Source organism: Globicephala melas, chromosome 3 (genome assembly GCF_963455315.2).
Source record: "Globicephala melas chromosome 3, mGloMel1.2, whole genome shotgun sequence".
NCBI lineage: Eukaryota > Metazoa > Chordata > Mammalia > Artiodactyla > Delphinidae > Globicephala > Globicephala melas.
Genome location: NC_083316.1, coordinates 8,770,409 through 8,788,775, shown reverse-complemented (window position 1 = coordinate 8,788,775; position 18,367 = coordinate 8,770,409). Strand labels below are relative to the sequence as shown.

The 18,367-nt window shown below is 44.9% G+C and overlaps 1 protein-coding gene across 3 annotated transcripts in view; it reads right to left on the bottom strand.

Moving 5' to 3' along the window:
• Window positions 1-18,367, bottom strand: part of ANKRD33B (ankyrin repeat domain 33B) — a 126,275-nt gene that overhangs the window by 26,508 nt on the left and 81,400 nt on the right. The window contains exons 4-5 of one of the 3 annotated variants that reach the window (XM_030856573.2): window positions 12,971-13,807; window positions 6,656-10,894 (exon numbers count right to left, since the gene is read on the bottom strand). In XM_030856573.2, coding sequence (XP_030712433.2) covers window positions 12,975-13,807 — 833 coding nt within the window. In that variant the 3' untranslated portion in view covers window positions 6,656-10,894; window positions 12,971-12,974. Of the gene's footprint in view, window positions 1-6,655; window positions 10,895-12,970; window positions 13,808-18,367 lie in introns of those variants that run through there. The other 2 variants (XM_030856575.2, XM_060295655.1) reach the window with 2 other exon arrangements.

The following is an 18,367-nucleotide window of genomic DNA, read 5'->3' as shown; positions in this document are numbered from 1 at the left end:
CCCCGCCGGCCTGAGTGCGCCAGAGCCCCCAATCAGCGGCTCTTTTAACCCCATCCTGTCTGAGCAAAAAACAGACGCCCTCCAGCGATCTACACGCAGTGGCAGGGCCAAATCCAAAGCTTAGCCCTGGGAGCTGTGAGAACAAAGAAGAGAAAGGGAAATCCCCCCCAGCAGCCTCAGAAGCAGCGGATTAAAGCTCCACAATCAACTTGATGTACCCTGCATCTGTGGAATACCTGAATAGACAACCAATCATCCCAAATTAAGGAAGTGGACTTTAGGAGCAAGATCTATGATTTTTTCCCCTTTCCTCTTTTTGCGAACGTGTATGTGTATGGTTCTGTGTGAGATCTTGTCTGTATAGTCTTGCTTCCACCATTTGTCCTAGGGTTCTATCCGTCCATGTTTTTTTTTTAAATTTTTTTCTTAATAATTAATTTTAATAACCTTATTATACTTTACCTTCGTTCTTTCTTTCTTTCTTTCCGTCCTTCCTTCCCTCCTTTAGACAACGAATCATCCCAAATTGAGGAGGTGGTCTCTGACAGCAAGATTTAGGATTTTTCCCCATTTACCTCTTTTAGTGAGGGTGTATGTGTATGCTTCTGTGTAAGATTTTGTCTGTATAGCTTTGCTGCCAACATTTGTCCTAGGTTCTTTCCGTCCCTTTTTTTTTTTTTTTTTCTAAATAAGAAGTTTTTAATTCAATAACTTTATTATACTGTATTTTATTTTTACTGTATCTTCTTTCTTTCTGTCTTTTTTCCTTCTTTCCCTCCTTCCTCCCCTCCTCCCTCCCTCCCTCCCTTCTTTCCTTCTTGCCTTCTTTCCTTCTTTGCTTCTTTCTTTCTTCCTTCCTTCCTACCCTCCTTTCCTTCTTTCTTTCCTCATACTTCTACTAATTCCCTCTACTTTTTCTCCCTTTTATCCTGAGCCTGTGGATGAAAAGCTTTTGGTGCTCCAGCCAGGAGGCAGGGCTCTGCCTCTGAGGTAGGACAGCCAACTTCAGGACACTGATCAACAAGAGACCTCCCAGCTCCACATAATATCAAACAGCGAAAATCTCCCAGAGACCTCCATCTTAACACCAGCACCCAGCTTCACTCAACGACCAGCAAGCCACAGTGCTGGAAAACCTATGCCAAACAACTAGCAAAACAGGAACACAACCCCACCCATTAGCAGAGAGGCTGCCTAAAATCATAATAAGGCCACAGACACCCCCAAACACACCACCAGACGTGAACCTGCCCACTAGAGAGACAGGATCCAGCCTCATTCACCACAACACAGGCACTAGCCCCCTCCACCAGGAAGCCTACACAACCCACTGAACCAACCTTAGCCACTGGAGACAGACATCAAAAACAGGAGGAACTACAAACCTGCAGCCTGCAAAAAGGAGACCCCAAACACAGTAAGATAAGCAAAATGAGAAGACAGAAAAACACACAGCAGATAAAGGAGCAAGATAAAAATGCACCAGACCTAACAAATGAAGAGGAAATAGGCAGTCTACCTGAAAGAGAATTCAGAATAATGATAGTAAGGTTGATCCGAAATCTTGGAGATAGAATGGACAATAGATTGGACAAAATGCAAGAATCAGTTAACAAGGACCTAGAAGAACTAAAGATGAAACAAGCAACGATGAACAACACAATAAATGAAATTAAAAGTACTCTAGATGGGATCAATAGCAGAATAACTGAGGCAGAAGAACGGATAAGTGACCTGGAAGATAAAATAGTGGAAATAACTACTGCAGAGCAGAATAAAGAAAAAAGAATGAAAAGAACTGAGGACAGTCTCAGAGACCTCTGGGACAACATTAAACGCACCAACATTCGAATTATAGGGGTTCCAGAAGAAGAAGAGAAAAAGAAAGGGACTGAGAAAATATTTGAAGAGATTATAGTTGAAAACTTCCCTAATATGGGAAAGGAAATAGTTAATCAAGTCCAGGAAGCACAGAGAGTCCCATACAAGATAAATACAAGGAGAAATACGCCAAGACACATATTAATCAAACTGTCAAAAATTAAATACAAAGAAAGCATATTAAAAGCAGCAAGGGAAAAACAACAAATAACACATAAGGGAATCCCCATAAGGTTAACAGCTGATCTCTCAGCAGAAACCCTACAAGCCAGAAGGGAGTGGCAGGACATACTGAAAGTGATGAAGGAGAAAAACATGCAGCCAAGACTACTCTACCCAGCAAGGATCTCATTCAGATTTGATGGAGAAATTAAAACCTTTACAGACAAGCAAAAGCTGAGAGAGTTCAGCACCACCAAACCAGCTTTACAACAAATGCTAAAGGATCTTCTCTAGGCAAGAAACACAAGAGAAGGAAAAGACCTATAATAACGAACCCAAAACAATTTAGAAAATGGGAATAGGAACATACATATCGATAATTACCTTAAATGTAAATGGACTAAATGCTCCCACCAAAAGACACAGATTAGCTGAATGGATACAAAAACAAGACCCTTATATATGCTGTCTACAAGAGACCCACTTCAGACCTAGAGACACATACAGACTGAAAGTAAGGGGATGGAAAAAGATATTCCATGCAAATGGAAGCCAAAAGAAAGCTGGAGTAGCAATTCTCATATCAGACAAAATAGACTTTAAAATAAGGACTATTAAAAGAGACAAAGAAGGACACTACATAATGATCAAGGGATCGATCCAAGAAGAAGATATAACAATTGTAAATATTTATGCACCCAACATAGGAGCACCTCAATACATAAGGCAAATACTAACAGCCATAAAAGGGGAAATCGACAGTAGCACATTCATAGTAGGGGACTTAAACACCCCACTTTCACCCATGGACAGATCATCCAAAATGAAAATAAATAAGGAAACACAAGCTTTAAATGATACATTAAACAAGATGGACTTAATTGATATTTATAGGACACTCCATCCAAAAACAACAGAATACACATTTTTCTCAAGTGCTCATGGAACATTCTCCAGGATAGATCATATCTTAGGTCACAAATCAAGCCTTGGTAAATTTAAGAAAATTGAAATTGTATCAAGTATCTTTTCTGACCACAACGCCATGAGACTAGATATCAATTACAGGAAAAGATCTGTAAAAAATACAAACACATGGAGGCTAAACAGTACACTACTTAATAATGAAGAGATCACTGAAGAAATCAAAGAGGAAATCAAAAAATACCTAGAAACAAATGACAATGGAGACACAACGACCCAAAACCTGTGGGATGCAGCAAAAGCAGTTCTAAGGGGGAAGTTTATAGCAATACAAGCCCACCTTAAGAAGCAGGAAACATCTCGAATAAACAACCTAACCTTGCACCTCAAGCAATTAGAGAAAGAAGAACAAAAAAACCCCAAAGCTAGCAGAAGGAAAGAAATCATAAAAATCAGATCAGAAATAAATGAAAAAGAAATGAAGGAAACAATAGCAAAGATCAATAAAACTAAAAGCTGGTTCTTTGAGAAGATAAACAAAATAGATAAACCACTAGCCAGACTCATCAAGAAAAAAAGGGAGAAGACTCAAATCAATAGAATTAGAAATGAAAAAGGAGAGGTAACAACTGACACTGCAGAGATAAAAGAGATCATGAGAGATTACTACAAGCAACTCTATGCCAATAAAATGGACAATCTGGAAGAAATGGACAAATTCTTAGAAATGCACAACCTGCCAAGACTGAATCAGGAAGAAATAGAAAATATGAACAGACCAATCACAAGCACTGAAATTGAAACTGTGATTAAAAATCTTCCAACAAAGAAAAGCCCAGGACCAGATGGCTTCACAGGCGAATTCTATCAAACATTTAGAGAAGAGCTAACACCTATCCTTCTCAAACTCTTCCAAAATATAGCAGAGGGAGGACCACTCCCAAACTCCTTCTACGAGGCCACCATCACCTTGATACCAAAACCAGACAAGGATGTCACAAAGAAAGAAAACTACAGGCCAATATCACTGATGAACATAGATGCAAAAATCCTCAACAAAATACTAGCAAACAGAATCCAACAGCACATTAAAAGGATCATACACCATGATCAAGTGGGGTTTATTCCAGGAATGCAAGGATTCTTCAATATACGCAAATCTATCAATGTGATAAACCATATTAACAAATTGAAGGAGAAAAACCATATGATCATCTCAATAGATGCAGAGAAAGCTTTTGACAAAATTCAACACCCATTTATGATAAAAACCCTGCAGAAAGTAGGCATAGAGGGAACTTTCCTCAACATAATAAAGGCCATATATGACAAGCCCACAGCAAACATCATCCTCAATGGTGAAAAACTGAAAGCATTTCCACTAAGATCAGGAACAAGACAAGGTTGCCCACTCTCACCACTATTATTCAACATTGTTTTGGAAGTTTTAGCCACAGCAATCAGAGAAGAAAAGGAAATAAAAGGAATCCAAATTGGAAAAGAAGAAGTAAAGCTGTCACTGTTTGCAGATGACATGATCCTATACATAGAGAACCCTAAAGATGCTACCAGAAAACTACTAGAGCTAATCAATGAATTTGGTAAAGTGGCAGGATACAAAATTAATGCACAGAAATCTCTGGCATTCCTATACACTAAGGATGAAAAATCTGAAAGTGAAATCAAGAAAACACTCCCATTTACCATTGCAACAAAAAGAATAAAATATCTAGGAATAAACCTACCTAAGGAGACAAAAGACCTGTTTGCAGAAAATTATAAGACACTGATGAAAGAAATTAAAGATGATATAAATAGATGGAGAGATATACCATGTTCTTGGATTGGAAGAATCAACATTGTGAAAATGACTCTACTACCCAAAGCAATCTACAGATTCAATGCAATCCCTATCAAACTACCACTGGCATTTTTCACAGAACTAGAACAAAAACTTTCACAATTTGTATGGAAACACAAAAGACCCCGAATAGCCAAAGCAATCTTGAGAACGAAAGAAGGAACTGGAGGAATCAGGCTCCCTGACTTCAGACAATACTACAAAGCTACAGTCATCAAGACGGTATGGTACTGGCACAAAAACAGAAAGATAGATCAATGGAACAGGATAGAAAGCCCAGAGATAAACCCATGCACATATGGACACCTTATCTTTGATAAAGGTGGCAGTAATGTACAATGGAGAAAGGACAGCCTCTTCAATAAGTGGTGCTGGGAAAACTGGACAGGTACATGTAAAAGTATGAGATTAGATCACTCCCTAACACCATACACAAAAATAAGCTCAAAATGGATTAAAGACCTAAATGTAAGGCCAGAAACTATCAAACTCTTAGAGGAAAACATAGGCAGAACACTCTATGACATAAATCAAAGCAAGATCCTTTCTGACCCACCTCCTAGAGTAATGGAAATAAAAACAAAAATAAACAAATGGGACCTAATGAAACTTCAAAGCTTTTGCACAGCAAAGGAAACCGTAAACAAGACCAAAAGACAACCCTCAGAATGGGAGAAAATATTTGCAAATGAAGCAACCGACAAAGGATTAATCTCCAAAATTTACAAGCAGCTCATGCAGCTCAATAACAAGAAAACAAACAACTCAATCCAAAAATGGGCAGAAGACCTAAATAGACATTTCTCCAAAGAACATATACAGACTGCCAACAAACACATGAAAGAATGCTCAACATCATTAATCATTAGAGAAATGCAAATCAAAACTACAATGAGATATCATCTCACACCAGTCAGAATGGCCATCATCAAAAAATCTAGAAACAATAAATGCTGGAGAGGGTGTGGAGAAAAGGGAACACTCTTGCACTGCTGGTGGGAATGTGAATTGGTTCAGCCACTATGGAGAACAGTATGGAGGTTCCTTAAAAAACTACAAATAGAACTACCATATGACCCAGCAATCCCACTACTGGGCATATACCCTGAGAAAACCAAAATTCAAAAAGAGTCATGTACCAAAATGTTCATTGCAGCTCTATTTACAATAGCCCGGAGATGGAAACAACCTAAGTGCCCATCACCAGATGAATGGATAAAGAAGATGTGGCACATATATACAATGGAATATTACTCAGCCATAAAAAGAAACGAAATTGAGCTATTTGTAATGAGGTGGATAGACCTAGAGTCTGTCATACAGAGTGAAGTAAGTCAGAAAGAAAAATACAAATACAGTATGCTAACACATATATATGGAATTTAAGAAAAAAATGTCATGAAGAACCTAGGGGTAAAGCAGGAATAAAGACGCAGACCTCTTAGAGAACGGACTTGAGGTTATGGGGAGGGGGAAGGGTGAGCTGTGACAGGGCGAGAGAGAGTCATGGGCATATACACACTAACAAACGCAGTAAGGTAGATAGCTAGTGGGAAGCAGCCGCATGGCACAGGGATATTGGCTCGGTGCTTTGTGACAGCCTGGAGGGGTGGGATGGGGAGGGTGGGAGGGAGGGAGACGCAACAGGGAAGACATATGGGAACATATGTTTATGTATGACTGATTCACTTTGTTATAAAGCAGAAACTAACACACCATTGTAAAGCAATTATACCCCAATAAAGATGTTAAAAAAAAAAAAAAAAAAGCTATAATGGAAAAGAATCTGAAAAAGTATATATATATATATATATATATACTTTATACTGAAAAAGTATATCTATATCTGAATCACTTTGCTGTACACCTGAAACTAATACAACATTGTAAACCAACTAATAAAAAATAAACTAAATGAACAAAAAAATTATATTATAAATGTATATATTATATAGTATATAACTATATTATATAACATATTATATAATATATATAATAATAATAAATAAATAACAAAACTAAACTTGTTTCTATATACACAGGTAAATAAATCCACAGAAACACAGCTGAAGGATGCCTCCCTACCAGTGGGTACTTCTGAGAAGAGGCAGAATGTAAAGAGATTATTTTAACACGTGCAGAGGTATTCACAGATAGCTCATGAATTTAAAAGTCTTACTTTTGAAATGTGAAAAATAAAAGTGTGTCAGATGAAGGAAGTGCACATCTATTTCGATCAAAATAAGTAACACTAAAAACACTGGTATCATTGTATCATTTTCTAATTTACACACACTTAGGTTTATCCAAGTATCACACCGTTGTACCATAAGACTTTATTTCACAAGTGATTTTAAATTCCGTAGCCAAAACTTCCCCACATTTTTACATGACCCATATCCTTTTTGCAATGTTTTAAACTTTAGATACAGAGTTTGTTAAAAGAGAAGCTAAAAGGGAAAGACACATTCCTTCTGCTGAATAATATATCCTATTCAACTTAAAGATGGTTATTAACCTTTTGGGTATCAAGAATTGAAACTGCTGGGGTCACATTTATTTGTAGATCCCCAAATAGCCCTGAGGTCTAAATAGAAAAATATCTTTTATAAACTGTAACAAAACTCTCACCTCAAAATAAAACACTATGAAATTTACACAACTATATCCTTATTCAACATTTTTACAATATCCGGAAATCTACGGGATTTTTAGAAATGACAATGAAAATAGTTTTACATTCAGAAAACAAAGCTTATACCAACATGACATAACCTGAAACCAGGCACCTGTGCAGAGTCCATACAGTTCTTAAGTCACCCTTGTTAAAAACACACATTCTCAGACACCCAATACATGAGAGTCAGAACAAGGATTTGAATGAAGAGAATTCCAATGAGATTAGCTTTGCCTGTTTGTTTGAATGGGGTCTATTATTCAAATTCCTTAGGATGGCCGAGAGGCTCACAGGGCTGCTGGTAACACGGCCAGGTTTATAGCATCCTTTTCTGGTTTTCATCCTGTTTGACAGAGCTGTGAGGTTCCAAACCAGCTTCTAGAACTTCTGCTCAAAAGCTGGTGTTAAAGTGCTTCAATGCGACCTCCCAAAATTTCATAAAGCGTCAAACCAACACAGGCCACTGCCGTGCCTGCAACCGCTGGTTTCATTTTGTTTCTCGTCTTCATTTTCTTCAAAAACAATATAAAGGTGTCCCATCATGATGAAATGATTCTCTCAAAAACCAGACTGTGTTAGTGTTTAGAGTACTGATACTCGGGCAGACTTGGGAACATCTCAGTGCCTCCGCAGGGTAAGATGCTGATTCTGTGGCTAGCCTGGTGCCATGGGGTGAATGCCTGGTGGAGCTCCCCAAGCACCCTCTCTGGATTCTGCCCCTCCACGCCAAGGACGCAGCCAAAAGCAGAGCGATGGCCCAGGCCCGGCTACACAACCTCGCCCAGGAGCTCCCACATGAGCCGCCCAGGCCAACACCACCTTGCGACAAGAAGACCTGCGTTATGACACACTGGCTGCGTTCTGTGCCACAGGGGACACACTGGAGGGCCCCCAGTGGGGGTCTTGGGCTGTCCCATCCTCCACTACATGCCATCAAATCAGGTCACACCAGACATTACCTGGGAGCCACAACGGCAGTCCCCTCTGTGAGCACAAAACCCGGACTCCTTCCTGTGTGTGTGTGTGTGTGTGTGCACACTCACATCACATCACACACCTCCACCTGCAGCTGAGGCCATCAGAGCACTGCAGGGCTGTGCCTTTCACATGAGCCTTATTTCAGGCTGGGTCAGGGTAAGGAGAGTTTTGCACGCAGCCCTGGCATTCAACTGAGTCCCTCAGAAATGAGCTAAATCAAACCAGGCAGTGGTGGTTTTTTGTTTTTTTCCATTTCTTTAAAATAAAACGAAAAACCTCCAGAGGAATTGTTTTAGCCTCTTATTTTAAATGTTAACGAAGAAACACGTGAATTCAAGGGCACAGCCGTGAGTAGCTGATTCAAGAGTTACACGGACGTTTGAAACAAAGTCTAAATGCACGGAGAGGAGAGCAACCAGCGTCTTCAGGAAGAGCTGTTTTGTTGTAAGTTCTTCATGGCAACAGCCCTCCCTCCCGCTGCCATGATTAGGTACCCAATGCCAGCTGTTTTCGCAAAGGGGACTTTGTTTTATAAAGGATCCGTCGTGGTGGGTCTTCTGCCATTCCTTCCCTAGAAGACCACTGTCCTGCAGGCCCAGCTGAAAGGGGCCCAGCGTGAGCCTGCCGCCGAGGAAACCGAGGACCAGATGCAGACCAGGGCCCTGAGGGATCCTGTGAGCCGGGCACCCACAGCCAAATGCAGAATCCAAACAGTCACCCACGTGGGACGAAAAGGCTCACAAGGGAACACTTGGGTGGCGCGTTAGGATTTCCCCAAATACTGTGAAAAAGAAAAAGTGTGTCAGCACTTCATCCTATAAAAGATAGATTGCGACTAGCAGCTTACAATAGTTCCTGATAAATCTTAGCACTGCAGGGAACACCTGCATTGTATCAGGATGGGAACTGAGCGAGCACAGGTCTCCAAGTGAACCCGGGGGTAAGCGCTGCACCTGACATCCGTCAGGGCTAGAACTCCTTTAGTGGAGCTCAAGTGAATGATGAAAAGACAGTCTTCCATCTTAATGCAGCGTGGATAAGGGGGGAATCCTGTGATCCTGCCAGAGGCCGCAAGAGTCAAATCGTCCCTACTTCTTAGTCTTAGCTCATTTATTGGCCCCTCGGGGGGGGGGTTACTTCATAATAACTCGGTACCCATGATTCTTCCCTGGAGACAGCAGGCTTTGCATCCACTTCAGGATTGGGGTGTGGCCCCCCTCACGGGATTGTTTCACAGCCTCATCTCCACTCAGCGGACTTCCAGAGACCCGGTCGTCCACAGCACGGAAGGAAGCAGACAGAGGCAGCCTGGACCGGCCACGCTGCATCCACAAATCCCACTTTCCAACTGACATCACATCCTCCACTGCAGAATGAGTGAGTAGCAGGGGTGCCTGAAGTTGAGATGACGAACTACTGCAATTTCCAATCCTATTTCTGAGGCATCTAGTGCCGCCAGGAGCTCGTGGGGAGGTGCTGCAGAAAAAGTCACGAAGGTCCGCAGTGTCACGTGTTGCATTTCTCAAAGGTAGCCAAAGACATGCAAGGTCTCTGAATGACGCGGTCATTCCAGCTTTTCCCTCCCCACTCCCAGCGGTGAGCTTGGCGCTCGACTGACTGTAGAACACGATTCACAATAGCAGATAGAAAACACTGTCACTGTCACACCACACACCCCTGGATCAGATGGGGAGGAAACAATTGTAGAGGTAAAAGCGATGAACGGTCCATCTGTGTTGTCACAGCCATCTCTACGTACATAAAGGCTGCAATTTTTTTTTTAATACAAGGGTTCACATCCACAAGAGGCAACTGAGAGGCACTGAAGTGACTTCACATCCACTCCAAAGCCGTTTCAGCTGCCAGAGTCCCGAGTTTCTAATAATCAAGAAATCTCAACACGAGGGGTGATTCCCAGGCATCTCCCCAGAAAACAGCAAAACTGACATTGTCTTAGAAATACTTCTTCCATCTAGTTTAATCATAACTCACTCAGATATTAAAAAGTATTAAAATATACTTCAACTCTTCCCCTAACTGTATTTATATATAAATCCCTGAGAGGGTACCTGTCAAGTTGAAATTCACTATTTACAGTTAACAGACATCAGGAGTGCAAGCAGACACGGGATCTACAGCAGGGCGGTGCTGTCACCCGCCAGGAGGGCAAACCAAGTCTCCCTCCCTAAAGAAAAAAAGGGGGAAAGTGCGCGGTGGAGGTGGGGGAATTGTGCCAACATTCTGCACAGAAGCAGCGGCGGAATCTGCCGTTCATTCACTCCTGGGTGTTGGGAGGGCACGACATGATAATTCCACAGGGCACTGTTGATCTCTCAGCATTGCCTTGCTTTTCCGCCCTTTTTAGATCTCAGAGTAGTGGTGCCAGGGATGATCAAGGCATTTAGCTAAATCTGGAGCAGAAAACAGGCAAAACAAAGAAAAAGCAAATAAGGAAAAAAGGAGGCAAAGGGGTCAGCAGGGAATGTATGTGGTGACGGAGCTGGGGGGGACACTGCTCATCAGTGCCGCATCCCTGACCGACACTGGAGGGGAGGGAGGAGGGCTGACTCCTTGGTGAGAAAAATGCAGCTAACCATTCAAAGCAACGAAAATACATAAACACGAAAATGATCTCAAAGGATATGGATTGGACTGCCAGGGAAACGGGTGTTTCTCTCCACGTCGGGGACCAGCTTTCATCTCATCCAAGGGGACTTGGCCAACCTCAACTCTTAGACACGAAAGTGATCCAACAGCCAACTACATCAGTGATGCTCAAAGTGGGTCCAGACCTCTGTGCCTTTCTTCTTGTGCCCTTCTGGGATGAGGGAGGAACCCACTAAAATCTGACTTTAAGAGCTGTATTATCGTCACGCCTGTCTCCCACCAGTCTGGGTGCAGCCTGATGGTCTGTTTATTGAGATTTGGGGGAAGGTGAGTGTGAGATGCTCAACTCTGAAGGATGGGGCAGAAGGGGGAGAGTGGTGCTACCCCGCCCACGTAATGAGACAGACACGTGCTCATTACCGCATAGCCAGGGAGCACGACTTCCCCTGCGAATCTAGAGTTATAATAAAGAGCTTCCAAACTGGTCTGTAATATTTTAAATCTATGGCTTCTGAGCAGAATAATATTTAAATAAAGTGCTGTTGGTAGTGCATATGTGAGAGAGACTCTGCAACCCAGATGGCCAGAGATTCATTAGAATTTCTCAGTGCTTTGGAGATAACCCTCGGAGAGCTCAGGGCCCGGGGCAAATCACATACATGCTCTGCCGAAGGCCCAACATCTTGGAAATTCTACAAAGTCGGCATAAGGGTAAAGTGAAGATCAGGGGCAGTCATCAAAGGAAAAATGAAAGTAATTCCACACCAGGGATTCCTTGGAATTGAGTCAGGAGGAGGAAGCAACCCAGCTCACTCCAGGCAAATTTGCCTAAAACATGTTTGCTCAAGTATTCGATTGTAATCCCTGTTTCTCTAAAAAATTTACGCCTGCCCCCATTTCAGCAGTCTGCAGAACACTGGGTTCCTTAGGCTTTTTGCATCTTTTTTACATTTTAAGGATATCTGAATTCAATTTATCTAAGAGCACATACCTTACTTTTGTATTTCTAGTAATAATTTATTAGATTTGCCCCTATTTTCTTAAATACTTTTTTCTTATGTCAATATGTTCAAGACTTTGTATACAGTTTATCGAAAATCCCTTGCTTAAAATGAGTTTAGTCCTAGCAATAAAGACGTGCTTCTCTACGCAGTCTCATACTTTGACAACTGGGTTTTCATCATTTTTTAGCACTGGATGGACAAGAGAGCTTAAAAAGTAAGATACAAGGAAATCTGATTCCTCTATCTTACTTGATCGTTTTGCTGTAAAGTAAATGTCTCCATCAAATGGAAAGAAATATTCTGCATCACTTAATCCAATTAAGAACGTGCAGTGCTCATGGGCACCCCCATGAGATGGAAAGGCAAAGACCCAAACAAACAGCAAAAGGGGGGAGAATGCCACTAATTCTGTGTGAAATCATAGAGATATCACAAGTAATCATTGCTAGAAACGGTACTTTAAACAAAGGGTCTTCAGACAAATGCATTAAAACCATCCTAAGTACAAAGAGCCCCATCTTTGCATGGGGCTGGTAAAGTGCTGCACATCTGACTGTGATTAAAAACACAGAATTATACAGAAAACGCCCTTCTGACAAACTGGTCTCAAAAATTTCTTAACTGAGGTTCTAAAGATAAACTTTTAGGTAAAACGCCCACTAAGTGTACTGACTGCTAGGGGAACTGGTTTTAGGCAAATCGATTCGTGCTATGCCCAATTCACTCTTGGGTGCAGCCTGAACAAACACAAACGCTTTCTCGGGCCGAAGGAGCCTGCGGGCACTGGGACGTGTGGTGCGTAAAAGGCAAGGGCCGGGCGGAGGTTCTGCGTCCTTCTCCCCGCCGCCCCCCCCCCCAACACCCGCACCCACCCACCCCGTCACGTCCTTTTCCTCCAGGACGGTGCCCGCTTCTCCTTGTGCGCCGTGGCCAGCCGCTGCTTCTCTGCCTCTTCCGCCTTCCTTCTTTCCTCCTTGGCCTCCTTGTACCGCCACTTGGGGAGCTGCAGGTGGGTGCTGTCCTTGGTGCTGCCCTTCGCGGCCCGCTCGGGCTGGAAGGCGGGCGCGGGCGCCTTGCTGATGCGCACCTTGGGGATGACCACGCCCGGCCGCACGCTGCTCCGCCGCAGCAGCTGCAGGGACAGGAGGCTGGCCTTCCGCGGGGCAGCTGGCAGCTGGGAAGAAGGCGTGGAGCTGGCTCTGGGGGCCCCCTCTCTGGAGACCCCCGCGGTCTGGGAGGTCCGGAATCGCTGCTCGGCGCCTTGCGCTTTGTCCCTCTCTTGGGCTTGCGTGTCCGGGCGCCCCCGTGCCGCCAGGATTTCCTGCACCGCCAGCCGCCTTTTCCCCACACAGGGGGGGTTCTCGGGGCACATGGTCTGGCAGACGACGGCCACGGCGGGGCTGTAGAGGCTCGTGGTCATCCTGACCATGTGGTCCAGGACGCCCCCATCCTCCAGGCCTTGGCGCAAGCGGGAGGTAAGCATGGACCGCACAAACGCGGTGAGCCTCTGCAAGCAGTTCTTGGAGCCCGCAGGCTTTGGACCCGCCTCGGGGGCCAGCGGCAGCTCTGGCTTGTACTTTTCCCCAAACTGCTCTGGGCAGGGTCGCTCCAGCAGCCTCTGGATGACGTGGACCGCTTCAAACCGTCCCGTGTAAGTAGCCCACTCCTGGGACGACATTCCGCGGTGAGGGTCCCTGGCGTGGACATCTGCCCCTGAAAACCGCAAAGTAGAAACAGGAATGGGTGGATGCAATAAGACCTCCCTTCCACAGGCAGAAAACGAAAAGACAGTGAAATGGATCAAAGGCGACACTTCCAAAACCTTCTAACAGACCCTACCCTGGAGCTGGGCCACCTGGATGAACCCACACCTGACCGTCACCTCTTGCGTTTACTATTGTAACACAACCGACCTTTTGTTTTTGCGGTACGCACTGCTGTGGCCTCTCCCGTTGCGGAGCACGGGCTCCGGACGCGCAGGCGCAGCGGCCGTGGCTCACGGGCCCAGCCGCTCCGCGGCATGTGGGATCTTCCCGGACCGGGGCACGAACCCGTGTCCCCTGCATCGGCAGGTGGACTCCCAACCACTGCGCCACCAGGGAAGCCCCACAACCGACCTTTAAGTGTTCCACTTAATGGTTTATCTTTCCTAAATAAAACCCCCTAAACTCAGCACCTAAATCGTGGAATTTTTTTATAGAAATAAGATTTCATGGCTTTCCAGCAATGGAGGCACAATCAGACCAGAAAGGTGCTTTGTAACACTTGGCAGATGATACTAGAATGTTCTAAAAATACTAACAGTAACTCACGGGCAAAGCATTCAGTGTCCTATTTATTTATCATCTCCCTTTTTCCTCCAAGAGCTCTTGTGGGGACGATTATGGTTCTTATCTTAGGAAACGTGTGGTCCTTCACTTTTCGTGCTGGTGGTTAGTTGGTCGTGGGTCGTGGGCTTCTCCAGGACAGAGGCAGTTTAAGCAAAAACTTAGTCATTTTTGCTTCCTTAACACATATAGTTCTGGCTGGTAGGAGGCATGCATTTAATAAACGTTTGTTACAGAATAGATGGTGGTCCCAGTGGCTGAGGGCACTGCTGGAGACCTCGAAGCTGGTAAGAGAGAAGTGCTCAGACCTGGGTCCTGACCCTCAGCTGCCTGCACTTCCCACCACCGTGCTGGGGGGCTCTTCCTCTGTGACACTTTTCTGTGTCAACAGGGCCAGGGTCAAGTACTCAGGGACTTAATCCAACACTAATCTAGATGCGCTGTGAAGCTGTTTTGTAGGCGCGGTTAGCATCCACAACTGGTTGACTTTTAAGTCCAGATTACCACCCCAAATGTGGGTGAGCCTCGTCCAAGGTCTCAGGAGCAAAAGTTGAAGTTTCCTGGAGAAGAAAGAATTCAGCCTGAAGACTGCAGCATCCACTCCTGCCCAGGTCTCCAGCCCACTGGCCTGTCCTACAGATTCCAGGCTTACCAACCCCCCAAATCACGTGAGCCAATTCCCTAAAATAAATCTCTTAATATATATCTCCCATCGGTTCTGTCTTTCTGCAGGACAGAGGCTGCATCTCCTACACCCTCACGGTCTCCCTTACACTGGTCACTTCCTTAATCTCCTCCTACCAGCCACTGCCCCCTCTTAACATTGCAAAGTTAAACTTCAGCTCAACTTGATGAAATGTTCGTAAGTTTCAGCTTGGTAGTAAAATAGAAATTAACCAGGGATTGCTGTTCAATTAATCTTGGTCCAATCTCAGCTGAATACACAGTTAAAAATCATTCAGGATTTCAAGTCCCATTAGTCATATTTCCACTGGCAGAGCAATGTGGGAAGTAGGGCAATTATCTAGTCTACCCAGGGACCAGGCCCAGCAGAAGCTTCCGCATTTACATCCCACACAGACCTGGGTGTCCGACACGCGATGGCTGGTGAATACGAACGAGAGCAGCAGGGGGTCTCAGCAACTTCCCCGCCCCATAGCCCTCAGTGGCCCCACGGCTGAGGCAGACGCAGCTCACCTGAGCTCGCCCGGTAATGCTCTTAATTCTGTGACACGTTAAAGAACGTATCAGAAGAGTGGTAATTATTGGGAACTGGAAATCACGATGGAACTCATTAGCTACAGTACAATTTATAAACGGACTCAAACGAAAAGGGGGCAGTAAAAATGTCATTGCAAAAAATAGATGACACATTAAACCTTAATTCGTTGCACGTCACTTAAAAAAGGAGCAAACTGAAAAATTAAAATCTTAATGAATGCTGCTTGAAAGAGACATTTTTCAAATGCTAATGGAAAACTAAAGGAACAGCTGTCAAAAGTTGAGTGCACCTCTTCCTTTTCAAAATCACCTTGGAAAATACAAACACTGTAAAGAATAGAGGCCATTCTGACTGTAATGCAGCTCGAGAATCTGAGTCATGCTGTAAATGAGGGATTCACTTCCTTAAGAAAGTACTATTAAGGGTAATATTAAAGGCCTGGGCATAGTCATTCAATCATGAAAAGCAAGTACTGACGATTAGCACGTTATACTTGTATCTTTTTAGAAAATACGGCGCACCTCTGAAAGGCCAAAGTACCCATCGCCTGCCCCAGAGACGCCCGGCATCCTCATGCCCCCACCCCACGTTGTTTCGCCCAGGGCTCCAGCCGTGCAAAGGCTGGGCTCCTGCCAATGAGTCCCTTTGCTGCCACGTTAAGTGCTGTGAGCTGTCTGTACAGAATCCTCTATTTTATTCAAGGCAGCAACTGCTCAGTTCTAGGCAATGCATCATGACTGCTCTATCCCTGAGGTTCAAAACTTGGCCATACTGACATTTGGGGCCAGATGACTATTTGTTTGGGGGACTGTAGGGCTTTTAACAGCATCCCTGTTCTCTGTGCACTAGATGCCAGTAGCGTTCCACCAGTTGTGACAACCGAAAATGTCCCCTGGGGGATCACACATATCCCCACCCCACTGAGGATTATGGTTCTGACCTCGATGACCTGCCTTGTTGTTCCCCATTCTCCCAGTCTCCCTTGCAGCTGGTCAGTGAGCCCCAAAGAGAAGGCTGCTGCACCCTGATCGAAGAGACCGATGGATCTGAGGCCTGGAGCTCTGGTGACCATCGTGCAGTCATGAGGTGACCAGTCAACACACTGGCAGGTGGCTGGGGGGCTGTGTGGAGCTGAGTGGACAAGAGGAAGAAACCTGGGTCTGTGATGTCCTCACGGAGTCCAGGGCCAAGCTCTGCATGGTGACTTCCAGTGAGGCGAGACAGACAGACACTTGCTTTCTTTAAGCCACCGTCAAGTCAGGATTTCTGTTACTGGAAGCAGAAAGCATTCTAAAAGGGACTAAAGGAAAACAATCTACCTTCCGTTGCTCATTCTTAGGACGCTTTCCCCCAACAGTCAAGGCCAGGTACGTGGGACCAGCAGGAGGCAGGCAGAGCCCAGGGTGTGTCGCTTCCTTTCCTATTTATCTATAAGCCCCCATCCCCATGTTATCTTATCTATAAGCCCCCATCCCCAGGTTATCTTATCTATAAGCCCCCATCCCCATGTTATCTACCCTTGAGAGCCCCAATCTGGTCCCCCTCCTGCCGAGAGACCCTTCTGGTCATGTCAGATAGTTAGACATGAGCGGGTCCCTGCCCCAGCCTGGACGGGGTCATCTTTCCCTCACCCATCTGGACACTGGTGATTAGAACATGCCCAGAGAGCCTCCCTTTTGTGGTCAAGGACCATTAAGTCTCCAGCCTTATCAAGACTGAACAAGATAAAACCACCAGCACAGCTTGGTGCAGGCATCCCAAGACCTAAAAGGTGACTCAGAGTAACCCGGGGTTCGTTACGCCGTGTTTGTAATAAATTAGCATTGTGGTTTCTGCATCCATCACCCTTCTGTGGGTTCTGCCCGGGTGCCTGTGGGTAAGCGCCTGCGCAGAGGGAAGAAGTTATATAACCTAAAGCTGTCGATCAGCTTGGCAGTCAAATGATGCAGGACCTCAGGGGATTTCCACCACTCTGAAAAACCAACCCCAGCCCTACCGCGGGGCTGCTTCCAGTTTCCAAACAACCCCGCGCCCCTTCTCTCTCTCCGGAGTGTACTTTTGCTTTGCTTAATAAAAAACGCTTGCTCCTTAAAACTGCTCTATGTCTCTGGACTGAATTCTTTCTCTTCGAGAGGACGAGAGCCGAGGGAATCGCCTTTTTCCGCCGGTGACAGTCACCACAAGACCACTGTGGACCGGTCCTTACAGGCCTCCTCCTGTGCTGTCTGTGGCCTGTATCTTGGGCACTTGGGGTATACTCAGGATGCAGGGTCACAGGGAAGAGCCCTTGAAGGGGGTGGGGCGGGTGATCCCACCCTACCCTCAGGCATTTCAGTCTTTCAGAGGGTCTCAGCAGGGCTCAAGCCCACAGCCTGCAGGGTAGCCAGCTAATGAGCTCACACTGGTTCGTTTTCCAGTCTTCCCAATCTGGCTTCCTTATCCCTGACCAGCTTCCAAGGGTGACTTTCCAAAACAACTTGCCCCACGGTTGGCTCTCGTGGATGCCCAGGCTAAGACGGTGCCCTTGGTGATATGAAATGCCTGATTTTTAGCCCTTTCTCTGCGAATAACTTGACACTATTCCAACTTAGTCACAGAAAATTCATGTTTTCCTCTATAAACAGAAAGAAACCTCTCTGGTGATATCACATCCTTCGGCCTTCCAGAAACACATAGTCAGGGCTTGCCTAAGACAAGGATGAGCACACGATGTACAGCGGGAGT